Source organism: Symphalangus syndactylus, chromosome 10 (genome assembly GCF_028878055.3).
Source record: "Symphalangus syndactylus isolate Jambi chromosome 10, NHGRI_mSymSyn1-v2.1_pri, whole genome shotgun sequence".
NCBI classification, from domain to species: domain Eukaryota; kingdom Metazoa; phylum Chordata; class Mammalia; order Primates; family Hylobatidae; genus Symphalangus; species Symphalangus syndactylus.
Genome location: NC_072432.2, coordinates 117324056 through 117338575, shown reverse-complemented (window position 1 = coordinate 117338575; position 14520 = coordinate 117324056). Strand labels below are relative to the sequence as shown.

Below are 14520 nucleotides of genomic sequence, written 5' to 3'. Positions count from 1 at the left end.
CAGTACTTTTTAAAATACATATGCCCCCTGTGACCATGGTGATGTACTAATGAAATATTTGGTGTTTATTTGAAATTTAAATTTAACTGGGCATCCTATATTTTTATTTGCTAAATGTGACAATCCTGCACATGGAGGAGTTTAGAAGATGTGAGAAAGAATGGAAACCAGAGATCAGTGACTAAGGAAAAGAGATGCAAATGTACTAGCTGGGAAAATTAGATTCATTCTGTTGGAATGCTTCTTTACAATTATATCAGAAATGTTGTGTGGGATATATATATATATATATGTATCTTTTTTTTTTGAGATGGAGTCTCACTCTGTCACCCAGGCTGGAGTGCAGTGGCATGATCTCAGCTCACTGCAACCTCTGCCTCCGAGGATTCAAGTGATTCTCCTGCCTCAGCCTCCTGAGAAGCTGGAGTTACAGGTGCACACCACCACACCCAGCTAATTTTTGTGTGTATTTTTAGTAGAGACAGGGTTTCACCATGTTGGTCAGACTAGTCTCTAACTCCCGACCTCGTGATCCACCCGCCTTGGCCTCCCAAAGTGGTGTGGGACATATTTATACAAAAACATTTTACTGTTTGTCTGAAATTCAAACTTATAACTGGTACTCTGTATTTCATCTGGCAACCCTATCATGCGGCTTTTGATATCTTCCTGTGAACAGCTGGAATTAAACCCTAGCAAAAGTTACTGCTAATGGTTTAGCCTCATGGTTATTGTGGGGTAATTCAAAGGTATCACCTGACACCTGAGATATTAAAAAGTAAACATGGGAGAGTTATATTTATTTCTGAGATGCTGTGGAAGCATTCAGTGCTCATTCCATTATATTCATCAGGCCCCATAATATATTCTCTTCTACTCTCTACAACCAAAGGGAGCAGGAGAGAACTTGGAAATGTAACAGATGAAACAAAAAAAATAAAAGATTTTCCATTTAAAGAAACATTAAAAGGTTCTAATTATTTAGGTAATTTTTTCTTCAATTATCTATGGTATTTATTTTAATACTCTTATTTCCTTCAAAGATAATGTGCTTTGCAAGTATTTATTTAGACCAACATGTATTAATGAAACAAGTATTTATGTTCCAGGACAAGGATTGGCAGATGAGGGTGAAAGAGGAGTAGAGACATGGCAAAGATATATTTAAAAAAAAAAAAAAAAACCTTTTAAAAATTTACCTGGACAGTTTCAAACCAGAAGTGAAGGTTACACTTGCTCTCATAGAAACACATGCACACACACACAGACACTTGTGAACACACCATCGCTCCTGACACAAAATCAACATTTCTTTTTAAAATCAGTAGCTAAACTTCATAATACTGACTGTGACTGACGCACGATTTCAGGATAGGGATATATTAGTGTATATATGGATATGGCAAGTCGGCTTAACAAAAACTATAAGAGATTCTAAATGTAGAGTCCCCTAAATGGGAGAGACTCTAAATGTAGAGAGAATATTTTAAGCAGCAAAAAATCCATTAAAAAAAGCATAAAGTAGAAACAAGAATATTATTAAGAAAAGCAAACCGAAGTTGATAGTTTATGTCAAAAAGAAGAATTTTAAAATAAAGGTTTATTAACTGGGACATGAAGCCACAAAAACTGAAAATTAGTCATAGGATCTGGGATATGATGGGCTACACAGGGCAGCACCATAGCATAATCTCTCACTCTATTTTTTATTTTTTTTTTGAGAAGGAGTTTCATTCTTGTTGCCCAGGTTGGAGTGAAAATGACGTGATCTCAGCTCACTGCAACCTCTGCATCCCAGGTTCCAACGATTCTCCTGCCTCAGCCTCCTTAGTAGTTGGGATTCGAGGTACCCACCACCACACCGAGCTAATTTTTTGTATTTTTAGTAGAGATGGGTTTCACAACCTTGGCCAGGTTGGTCTTGAACTCCTGACGTCAGGTGACCCACCCGCCTCAATCTCCCAAAGTGCTGGGATTACAGGTGTGAGCCAATGCACCCAGCCCATAGCATAATCTTGACAGGGAGTTAAAATTTGGATGCTTCCTTGCTTTTCATACACATTATCCCGAAATATTTATATAAGTATTATGATCATCTCCACTTTAAGACAAGAAACTTAAGGTTTATGTTTGTCTAAATTTATACAGAGAGAATGGACAAAATTTACAGGTGAACACAAACTAATCCTCTGAATTCAGATCCTATATACTTGCACTATGGATCAGGAAAATGTAAGGTTAATGTAGCCATTTAACCTAGTAATGGACTAGATAAATAATATAACTGCAGTAAATATCAAGCACATTATATCAACCTCATCCACCTTGTCAATCATTGCAAAAATTAATATTGTTCATCCAGTATGAGCTAGTAACTAGTCTATGGCTTTCGTTAATCAAAATATATTATTCAAAGCTCAAATTTATTTTTTACAGTTGTGAGGAGATCACTTTACAGCTGTGATTAAAAACACTTCACCTGTGTTTAACTTTTCCTCAAAATGTTCAGTGAAAAAAGGGTGTTTGGTACACACGTGCATGTGTGTGTGTGTGTGTGTGTGTGTGTAAATGTTGGCTTTTCTTGGAAGCATTGTTTACTGTGAGACAAAAACACATAAAGAGTAGATAATTACTGTAAATTTCCACAAGGACACAATTAATCATTGGTTTAGTAGCAAAAGGTTGATAACACAAAAAATACAGGTGAACTTGTAAAATTTGAGCTGATGGCTAACAAGGGAAGTGAAGGACCTCTTCAAGGAGAACACAAACCACTACTTAAGGAAATCAGAAAGGACACAAACAAATGGAAAAACATTCCATGTTCATGGATACGAAGAATCAATACTATGAAAATAGCCATACTGCCCACAGTAATTTATAGAATCAATGCTATTCCCATTAAACTACCATTGACATCCTGCACAGAATTAGAAAAAAATTACTTTAAAATTAATATGGAACCACAAAAGAGCCTGTATAGCCAAGACAATCTTAAGTGAAAATAACAAAGCTGGAGGCATTATACTACCGGACTTCAAGGTATATTACAAGGCTATAGTAACCAAAACAGCATGGTACTGGTACAAAACAGACACATAGACCAATGGAATTGAATAGAGAGGTCAGAAATACGACCACACATCTATAATCCTCTGATCTTTGACAAACCTTACAAAAACAAGCAATGGGAAAAAAGATTTCATATTTAATAAATGGTACTGGGAGAACTGGCAAGCCACATGCAGAAAATTGAAACTGGACCCCTTTGTTCCACCTTACACAAAAATTAACTCAAGATAGATTAAAAACTCAAATGTAAACCCAAAAACTATAAAAACCCTAGAAGAAAATCTAGGCAATACCATTCAGGACATAAGCACAGGCAAAAATTTCATGACAAATCATCAAAAGCAAAAATTGACAAACGGGATCTAATAAAACTAAAGAGCTTCTATACAGCAAAAGAAACTATCATCAGAGTGAACAGACAACCTATAGAATGAGAGAAAATTTTTACAATCTATCGATCTGACAAAGGTCAAATATTCAGAATCTACAAGGAACTTAAATTTGTAAGAAAAACAAACAACCCTGAACAATGAGAACACATGGACACAGGATGGGGAACATCACACACTGGGGCCTGTTGTGGGGTGGGGGGAGGGATAGTGTTAGGATACATACCTAATGTAAATGATGAGTTAATGGGCGCAGCACACCAACATGGCACATGTATACATATGTAACAAACCTGCACATTGTGCACATGTACCCTAAAACTTAAAGTATAATTTAAAAAAGTGGACGAAGGACATGAACAGACACTTCTCAAAAGAAGACATTCATGCAGCCAACAAACATATGAAAAAAGCTCGACATCACTGATGATTAGAGAAATGCAAATCAAAACCACAATGAGATACCATCAGTGTCTCAGGGTTACCACCAGTCAGAATGGTGATTATTAAAAAGTCAAGAAACAATAGATGCTGGCAAGATTATGGAGAAATAAGAACACGTTTACACTGTTGGTAGGAATGTAAATTAGTTCAACCGTTGTGGAAGACAGTGTGGCAATTCCTCAAAGACCTAGAACCACAAATAACATTTAACCCAGCAATCCCATTACTGGGTATATACCCAAAGGAATATAAATCATTCTATTGCAAAGATACACACATGCACATGTTCATTGCAGCACTATTCACAATAGCAATGACGTGGAATCAACCCAAATGCCCATCAGTGAAAGACTGGATAAAGAAAATGTGGTACATATACACCATGGAATACTATGCAGCCATAAAAAGGAACAGGATCATGTCATTTGCAGGCACATGGATGGAGCTGGAAGCCATTATCCACAGTGAACTAACACAGGAACAGAAAACCAAACACCACGTGTTCTCAATTATAATTCAGAGCTGAACAAGGAGAACACATGGACACTGGGAAGGGAACAACACACTCAGGTGTGGTAGGGAGCGGGGCAAGGGAGAGCATCAGGAAAAATAGCCAATGCATGCTGGGCTTAATACCTAGGTGATGGGTTGATTGATGCAGCAAACCGCCATGGCACACATTTATCTATGTAACAAACCTGCACATTCTGCACATGTATCCCAGAACTTAAAATAGAATTTTAAAAAAGAAAAAAAGTTATTAGAAAAAAAATTCAACTGATGAGTCTCTTATTTTTAACAGTAAATGATACAACAAACTTGTCAGTGTCTCAGGGTTACAGACTGACTCTTAGACTTTAGTGTAACAGAACTTGAGCTACCTTAATGACCAGAAAGCCTCTGTTGATCCCACAGAAGCTCTCAGGAGAACATATGGACTCTCCCACATATTAAATCAATTTAGCTGCTTGGATAGGCAGCCACAAATAATACTAACACATAAAGTTGTCATTTGGAGTCAAACAGGTGTTTGAATACTAGCTCTAAAACGTATAAGCTATGTGCTCCTAGGCAGGGTACTTAAATTTTCTGAGCCCCTATCTCTCCACTTAGAAATAAAATACTGTAAAAATACACTTACATTGTACGTTTGTTGAAAGGACTAAATATGAAAATATATTAAAAATCCTTTTTTTTCCAACTTTTATTTTAGATTCAGGGGATACCTGTGCCAGTTTGTTATACAGGTAAATCGAATGTCATGGGGGTTTGGTGTACAGATTACTTTGTCACCCAGATAATAAGCATAATGCACGACAGGAAAAAAGGTGTCTGACATTTTAAAGAAAGTCTTAGAAAGCATTTGAAGAAAGTCATATTGAAGGGAAATCCAATGCTTTGGGGTTCCATCTTAGTGAAACCATGTGGTTGATAATTATTTTGGGAAATGGGGTCAAATACAGGTTCCGTTGTCATAAATTTGCTTTAGAAGAAATGCTATGGGAAACCGTGTCCAGTGAGGGAATATGTGCACCAAGTGTGCTGGATTTCAGAGTATTTCTGTCAACTATTATTTGTGTCTCATTTATCTGTATTTTGCCGGCTCCCAGAAGAAGACTTAAGAGTGCAGGTAATTATAACATTGTTATAATTGAATGAATCATCATGTTTTAGCTTTTCTCTTAGAATTAATAAATGTTTATTGAGAAAATGTTGACTGAGAATATGTTGTTTCGTTTGCAGTAAGAAATGTACAAACATTAAAAAGAGCCTATTCAGAAAAGACAGATAAATTTCATGTTAATGTGCATATATACATGCATTCACCTGCTGTATTTTGTTTTCTATTTCTGTTTCAATTGTCATAGTTGTGTTTGGAAGGATGGACAGATAGATAACATCCAATTTTCTTTGGAAGTACATAGAATAAATCATCATAAAATGTTAAATTTATGGCTAGGCGGTAGCTCACACCTGTAATCCCAGCACTTTGGGAGGCCAAAGCGGGCAGATCACAAGGTCAGGAGATAGAGACCATCCTGGCTAACACAGTGAAACCCCGTCTCAACTAAAAATACAAAAAAATGGCCGGGCGCGGTGGCTCACGCTTGTAATCCCAGCACTTTGGGAGGCCGAGGCGGGCGGATCACGAGGTCAGGAGATCGAGACCACGGTGAAACCCCGTCTCTACCAAAAATACAAAAAATTAGCCGGGCGTGGTGGTGGGCGCCTGTAGTCCCAGCTACTCGGAGAGGCTGAGGCAGGAGAATGGCGTGAACCCGGGAGGCGGAGCTTGCAGTGAGCCGAGATTGCGCCACTGCACTCCAGCCTGGGCGACAGAGCGAGACTCCGTCTCAAAAAAAAAAAAAAAAAAAAAAAAAATTAGCTGGGCATGGTGGTGAGCACCTGTAGTCCCAGCTACTCGGGAGGCTGAGGCAGGAGAATGGCGTGAACCAAGGAGGCGGAGCTTGCAGTGAGCCGAGATCACGCCACTGCGCTCCAGCCTGGGTGACAGAGCAAGACTCTGTTTGGAAAAGAAAAAAAAAAAAAATTTACTCTTTTTAACCTTGAACAGTTTCTTTCAGTTCTCAGAAACTTGATTTGTAGAATGAGGTTAATAATATAACTCTGGGTTGTAGTGAAGATTTTTTAAAAGGTCAAAAACAAATACAAAGATAATCATTGTTATTTAACTCCAAGGTGTAATTGCTGAAAACACCACAAATTCCACTTGATACAGGCACACACATACACACACGCACATATGTAAACACACACTTATAAATCCCATATCTATCTCTCATCATAAATATATATATGTATGTATGTATGTGTGTGTGTATATATATATATCTCAAATCAAGATCCTTTGATAAATCAAAAGCTGTACCTGTTGCTCTGGCTCTTTGACCTCTCTTTTATGTAGTGGATGAAGTCTTATAGGATAAACCACTTCATACTTCTTCACCCCAGGGAGTTCTTTTATAGCACTCACTGAGAAAAAAGAAAAAGAAAAGACTTATCCAGGTAGAACTGAAGTAGGCTGGTCAGTAATGGCCATCCTTACTGCATTCCCAGTGAACGATGCCACACAAAGAAGCCTGAAGTGATGAATGTCAGAGTTATTAATGTGCTGACACCAGAAGAGAGCGACAACCTCAGAAAGCTACTCTTTCCTCTTACCGTTTTACTTTAACCTATATCTTCAGGTCTTTCCCCATTAAAAGTTTACAAGTGTTACTGTATTTAGAGAAAGTATTTCTTTTGGATTTTCCCACTTCATGTTATCTTTGATCCCTGCAGTGCAGGGAAATAGCAACAACTCCGGCAAAAAGAAATGAAGATAGAAGCAAAAGTAATCCTCTGAGAAGCTAATCAGTCCCAGAAAAATTGGGTTGAAGCACTGGAAACCATACAATGTTAGAAAAATAAAATAACTAATGTATACAATTTTTTATTCTATTTTTCTTGGATTTGAAAATAGCAATATTCTATACTAATAAAAAAAACTATGTCACAGTAAGAAAAGGCTCCAATACTAGGTTCATAGAGCTGGCATAAGCAATACAGAAAAACCTTCATTTTTGCATACAGAACATTTTAAAAATGAAAATTAGAGAAGCAGATAATTCAAACAGAATCACTGGCCTGGAAGGACTTTTATGAGCCTGCAGTCATATTGAAAGAGAACTGAAAAGTGATTTGATCCAATCTATCTGCATCTTAAATGCTCCTCTCCATGTTGTCTTTAGAAGTTATTTTGTTTTATTTTATTTTGAGACAATGTCTCACTCTGTCAACAAGCTGGAGTGCAGAGGCACAAACATGACTCACTGCAGCCTCAACATCCTGGGCTCAAGCCATCCTTCCACCTCAGCCTCCAGAGTAGCTGGGACTGCAGGTGTGCACCACCATGCCTGGCTTTTTTTTTTTTTCTTTCTATTGGAGAAGAGGTCTCGCTGTTTTGCCCAGGCTGGTCTTGAACTCCGGGGCTGTAGCAACCCTCGTGGCTCAGCCTCCCAAAGTGCTGGGATTACAGGTATGAGCCACGGCACCCGGTCTAGAAGTCATTTTAGAGAGAGAGATTCAATTTTCTCAAAGCTAACATTAGATTTTCTACTTTCTTTTTGATTTGCCCATGTGGTCTAGTCTCTGCTCTGTATATACTCAATAGACCTGCTCCTTAGCTGCTAAAGGTGGCTACAGGCTTAACCAAAATGTAGACTGCAGTAGCAGAATGGGGCCTAACTCTACAACTTTCTAAGACTCGAACTGAAAAGGTTTTTTTCTCTTCTCTGAGTAAGGACTAGGAGGGTCTCTAAAGGTAATCCCAGCTCATTAAAGTACTCAAATCTTAAGTTCTATGGTGAGATACATTTATGTTACTGTGGTTGATCTTTTAACGAACATAACTGAGGCACTTAATAAGTATTATTTATTGCTTACCTAGGAGGACTGTGCACTTACTCCAGTCACTTCCCACAGAGCAAAACATTGTTTAAAGTTTTATTCAGAAACTAAAGTATAAACTTTCAAAAAATAGTGTTATTAATTTTTTAATCATTTGAGAATGACTAATTCATTTAAGGACTCAAGAGTCACTTATATTTAACTTTGAAGAACAGAAAAAGGGTTTAAACCAGTTAAGAACTCTTTGGGTCAAAAATGGGGTGTTAAAGTAATGAACTATCTTTTCTTTCAGTGGCTTAAGAAGTACTCTAAAAAAAATCAAAATTACTTAAAGCCATGGCACTGACATTACCTTATTTTTTTATTTTTTATTTGGTTTGAGTCTTTAAATAGTTTGAAAAAAGGAGGCCGATTAAATGGTTTCTAAAGCTAGTTCAAGTGATTTATGATTTATGCATGTAAATACAGAATCCCCTATAACCTCTTTGAAGAGTCAGTGATCATTAGGCTAGCTGAATTCTGATCCATTATGATAAAATAAGCCTCATTACATTGTCACACTTAAAGAACAACATCACGAGGTTCTTCAGTTCCTCATTTCTTGCTCTCACAAAGGTAATCACTGGGCATCTTTTATTTCTATTAAATTAACTTTTGGTAAAGGAAAAGAATAACATCAATTATAAAAAATTTTGAAATATTAAATTGATGATTCTTTTTCTGAGTTAAAATTTTTCTAATTATTGTAATTATTTTGAAACACTAAGATGCCAAGAGGTAAGAAAATTACTCCTGCCAGAAATTAACTGATGGTATTGACACAATTCCCTGCTGCCTCCTTAATTCAGGGACACAAAACAAGCATACCATAAGGCACCAACATGATGCCTGGTATATTACAGGAGCTAATCAATGCAATTAGTCTTGTTAAGATAGAGTTCACGAAGCCAAATTTCACCAATGTTGCAGCCAACATAAATCTTTTTAAATGCTATGTTAGAACACACATGATTCTAACAGGAAATACTAGTCCAAGCTGCCTTCGTGGAATAAAATAATAGCTACGCTCCTGATTTTTTGTATAAAATCAGAAAATGAAGTGAGTTTACTTCTCAGCACCATTCAGAAATGGTGAGAAGGAAAACAGGCCCACCTAGCCAACACAAATTTTCTCTCACATGCACCCTGACCTCTATGCTTCTAGTTAGTATCTGAATCCTAATGTTTCATGAAATTAGAAATTGCAAACTGGCTCTTAAATATGGGCTCAAAATATGTAAGTTAGTTATGAAATTTTTTTCCAACTTTTTGGTGGCTGAACACTGCCAAATGGAAACCAAAAACAAAGCAAAATAAAACAAACAACAAAAAAAACCCCACAATATTTCTTTTAAAAGACATTGGCAACCTCTCAATCTCTTCAGTTTGAATGGAATTCCAGCTCCTTCCAAACTCTTGTCACTCCATATACTCTCTAAAGAAACTAAATAGAATTTCTCTTAAAGGCTCTTATTTTCTGGAAACCTAGAAGTCCTTGAAATAATGGGATCTGGAATACAACAAATTACACAGCCGTTGTAGGGATGTAACAGACCTAAATATTGTTTAGCTCATCCATCCTTAAGTTTAAGGGAGACGGTGCAGCATCATCCCCACTGAATAACATCAGGTTATTTTTGAAGCCTGAGGAACAAACACAACCAACTGCCATCCAGGGATTACACAAATCCAAGGTGTAACACAATATGTTTTTACTAATTCATTTTAATACTTGCCTTCTCTCTCCCACAGAACTCACATGCTGGATTAGTCTTGAGTAGCAAAAACAGATCAGGAAAAAGAAAACTGTTATTTTGGTTTAGACTGGATCATTATTTTTGACTGTTTTGAGTTTTAGAAAAGCCAAAGCTCATTAACAATGTTAATATGAGAGACATTAGTCTGGATTGCTACATTATTTGTTCATGTGTTTGGGAACATTTTGGAATCGAGAACATGAGTATGTAATACTGACATTTTCATTTTTGTTCAAATGTGTTTGAAACTGCTCAAAGAAATGCCTTCCTTCCAAACTGAAAACATCATATTAAACGCTGAATTAGAGTTTAGTCAAGGATATTGACTTATGTTCTGGGATTCTCTGCATCTCCTCAAACCATCTTGTGGTTTTAAACTTCTTGCATTAAAAGTGAGTACAAACAAAAGGAAAAAAACTGCATTTCTATTAGGTCTATTATTTGACTATTTGGATTAAATTGTATATTTCCTTTTCAGTCTTCTAGTCACCTTATAAAGGCAAGGAAGAACTGGTAATTTGAAATAAAATATTTACAAAAAGTGCTGTACCCCCTGGGTATTCTGCTGTAATAAGGTAAAGACCTTTCCCCTTTGTTGATGCACTCATTTACATCTTCACCCCACAAACACCTGTCACATCCTTTTAAATATTTGTTTTTCCTTTTCCTAGGATGAAATCCCATAAGTCATTTTTTTCTCGGGATTGTGAAGTCCACTGCATACAACCAGCCTTATTTTACATCTCTTTCTTTTATTTCAACCATCTGGGAACTGGGCAGAAGTCGTGGTCAGAGGGGCATGTATGTATTGCATTGATGATGGGGGCAGAGAACAAACAGGAAGAAGTAGGAGATGAAAATTGCTTTACTTCTTAGATTCTGACTAGAAAGGCAACCCAAATGGGAATCACAACAGGGATAGTTTAGGGGCAAAAAGACACCCTTAAAAATAGAAGCTAGAAGTTAAAGGAGGGGTGACATCACACTTTTAGAGATGACATCAGAGGAAGTTGCATCTCTTGGTGCCATGTTATACATGCACCGTCGGGGCAGCAGAACCGATTAGTGTGCCCAATTGCACAAAAGGGCTGTAATATGCATGGGCCCCAGTGTTAGCCATGTGACTCTCTTAATGGATCCAGCTTGATCTTTATGCTCTTCAACTAAGCTAGTGCCCAAGCAGTTCTTGTATTTCAGCTAAGAGGGGGTTCTGGAAAAGCTCTTGGTGATAACATTTTTGGAGAACAGAGAGAAAAAAGATTTTTATTAAGTCTGACTGAAAAAGTAGGAATTTCAGGTCAATGTTAAATGCCTGGCATGAGTTTTATATATTTTTTTAATATTTCCGGCTCATTTTACCAAAAGAAAGGTGGTGTAACACGTTCACATCAGACAAAATAGGTATCAAAGCAAAAGGCATTAGAGGTGAAGAAGATCACTACACAGTGGGAAAAGGTTCAGTTCAGATATAGGTACATATTATATAAAGCAAAAATATACAGAAACAAAAGGAAAATAATTAGATATTTAAAGATATTAGGTTAGGTGAAATTTTTATAAGTCTTGAGAACAAATCAGATGCAGGAAAATCATTTTTAGCAACAAAGTACTAAGAGGGTGCATGGACAAGGAAAAGTTTTCCCTCCCTAAGCCCATACCTCTAGTTGATAATCTCTTCCCATCCCCAGGTCCCAGCAAACATTCTAAGACCCAAGAACAGGTTTACTAGGGAGGAATTGGAGGCACTGCAGTTCATGTGCTGAGTTAAATAAGCTCTGGAAATAGAAGCTGAAGAATCACAATACCCAATCTAATGTAACCAAAGTCTAATTAGAGAATTCACCAGAAATTGAGAGACTTGCTAGACATAATTTCTTGTTAGGAAGTAGTATTTATCTCCTTTCAAATTATTAAATGTTTGATATAACCAGCAAAACAGAAGTAAATTATCAATTTAAGCTTAACAGCGATATTGTTTTGTTAAGTAATATCACAATACCTTATAAATAAAAAGTATTAATTATTTCCAGTTAGTCACACGTATTATTACTAATACTGAGTAAATACAAAAATTTACACTCAAACAGAAAGAGCCAAACTGGCTCCCATAATAATAGCAGGTATTTTCCTAAGCCTTGTACACAGTAATCAATAGCCAAATCTGCCACATCTTTACCATTCTTTAAATGACAAGCTGGGTTTTGATGAATTCCACTTTTTCAGTCAAAAATCATATTCATGATTTAAATTGTGCTGTATGACACTGTCCCTTTTATTTCTATATATTCTCGGATGAGATGCATACATATTGGTTCAAGACTTCTTGTTGCCTCTTTTTAACATTGTCTTTGTATCACTTGCAGCCACGAAACAACAGGTTAAAACCAGCCCAACTGGTTAGTAAAATTGATTGAGAAAAAAAGAGAAAGAAAAAAGTCAAAATAGTTTATACAATAAAACTATTAGGAGACTATGAAAAGTTCGCTAATGCATTCAGTAGAACCTGAAAAAGAGCTAAATACGTACCTGGAACAGAGAGGAGGAGACTAACTCTCAGGAGACCTTGCAACATGCTGGGTGATTCCAGGAGCACGGTGTCTGCTCTTCTCGCTCAGATGGGTGCTGCTGGGTCTGTCCCTGCCTCCTCTCCAGTGACACAGAATGAAACTCCCTGGTTCATTCTTGTCTCTGATTCAGGAAGTGTTTACTAAAGGTGTTGCACAACCTCGAAGCTGTGGTCCTGCAACAATGGCCCAGCAGGCGGAAGTCCTGGCTGCCTCCTGTCTCTAAGATTCCTTGATCTGAACTATTGTTTTGCTCTCCTTCTCCATACTCCCCACCCCAAAGTAGTACGTTTCCAACGTATTACTATAGCCAGATAAGCTATAAGGAAAGAGGCAACTGCATTAATGAGACTTGAAAAATATGCCAGACATTTATTTACATTATGGATATATGGATATGATATATAAATAGATATATTTAAATATATTTTTACATATATATACTTGTAGGAAAAAAGTTAATAAGAATGTTATTTTCCCCCACATACATATGTGGTTATGTAAAGCAATTTCTAATCCAACCTAATCACTACATAGCGTTCTCTTTTCCATTATTTTATGTTCTATTCTCACCGAAGGGTACTCTCAGAAAGTTTGGACTATCCTAAGAACATCTGACAATATAAGCACAATAATTTTTAGATCTGTGGGGGTATTTGTATCATAACTGGCAACGAGGAGTGTGGAAAAAGGATTCACGACCCAAAGGATACAATTTTAGGGTCTGTCACTGGTGGTAGTAAGGCTAAAATGGGCACGTCCAAAAATCATACTTATAACCAATAAAATAACTAATATCAATTGAGCTGCTTATTAAGTTTTAGGTACTGATAGGGTTTGGTTGTGTCCCTACCCGAATCTAGTCTTGAATTGTAGCTCCCATAATCTCCATGTGTTGTGGGAGGGACCCGGTGGGAGATAATTGAATCAAGGGGCGGGCTTCTCCCATGCTGTTCTCATGATAGTGAACAAGTCTCATAAGATCCAATGATTTTATAAAGGGCAGCTCCCCTGCTCAGGCTCCCTTTGCCTGCCTCCATGTAAGATGTGTCTTTGCTCCTCCTTCACCTTCTACCATGAATGTGAGGCCTCCCCAGCCATGTGAAACTGTGAGGCCGTGAAACCTCTTTTTCTTTATAAGTTACCCAGTCTCAGATATTTCTTTGTAATAGTATGAAAACGGACTAATACAGGTACTCTCCTAAATATACTGTACTTGTTATTTTATTAGTCCTTATGATACTCATGTATTATGCATTTACAATCATTTTTCAGGTGAAAAATTGGGGTTTTAAAGGCAAAATTCGAAAGATTAAGACTCAGTTGTCCTCATTGTATAGATTAAGAAGATTAAGCAGATAAAGTCACCTATCCAGTAAGTGGTAGAAGTGGAATCTGAAATATGTGTTGTCTGGGCTCTTAGTCATATACTCTAATGCTTTCCCTTGGCTTAGCTGACTTGTACTCCCAGTATTATTTCTATTGAAAAGATTCTGGGAGAATAAAAATAATTATGAAATTCCTAAGGAATAGAAATAACACTGAGGACCAGTTATTACCACAAAACCTAGTCCTAGTCCACTAAAATCATGCATCATTTTACAGATTCTGAAACACATTCTCATACTAGAGGGATTACAGTGATTATTGATGTCTCTAAATGATCATACAGTCATCAACTAAAACCACAGGGGAATTTTTGAGTCTAGTTACTGAGCATTTTAACCATCAGGATTGTGATTCACAGATTTCTTGCCTTTTCAACCCAAGTTCCATTGCTTTGTCTTTTCCAGGGAACAGAAAGGATACTTCAACTTTTAATTGCTACATGTTTTTTCTCCATTA

General features: G+C 37.0%; 1 protein-coding gene across 11 annotated transcripts in view; it reads right to left on the bottom strand.

Annotated features, from left to right (window-relative positions):
• Window positions 1–12783, bottom strand: part of ADAM28 (ADAM metallopeptidase domain 28) — a 61664-nt gene extending 48881 nt beyond the window's left edge. For 8 of the 11 annotated variants that reach the window (XR_008660546.2, XM_063610838.1, XM_063610839.1 and 5 more), the window contains exons 1-2: window positions 12638–12748; window positions 6796–6899 (exon numbers count right to left, since the gene is read on the bottom strand). Coding sequence is in view for 10 of the 11 variants with exons in the window: in XM_063610838.1 (XP_063466908.1) it covers window positions 6796–6899; window positions 12638–12683 (150 nt within the window). In the remaining variant the exon portion in view is untranslated. Of the gene's footprint in view, window positions 1–6795; window positions 6900–12637 lie in introns of all 11 variants that reach the window. The other 3 variants (XM_055295714.2, XM_055295717.2, XM_055295712.2) reach the window with 2 other exon arrangements.
• Between the last annotated feature and the right edge of the window lie 1737 nt (window positions 12784–14520).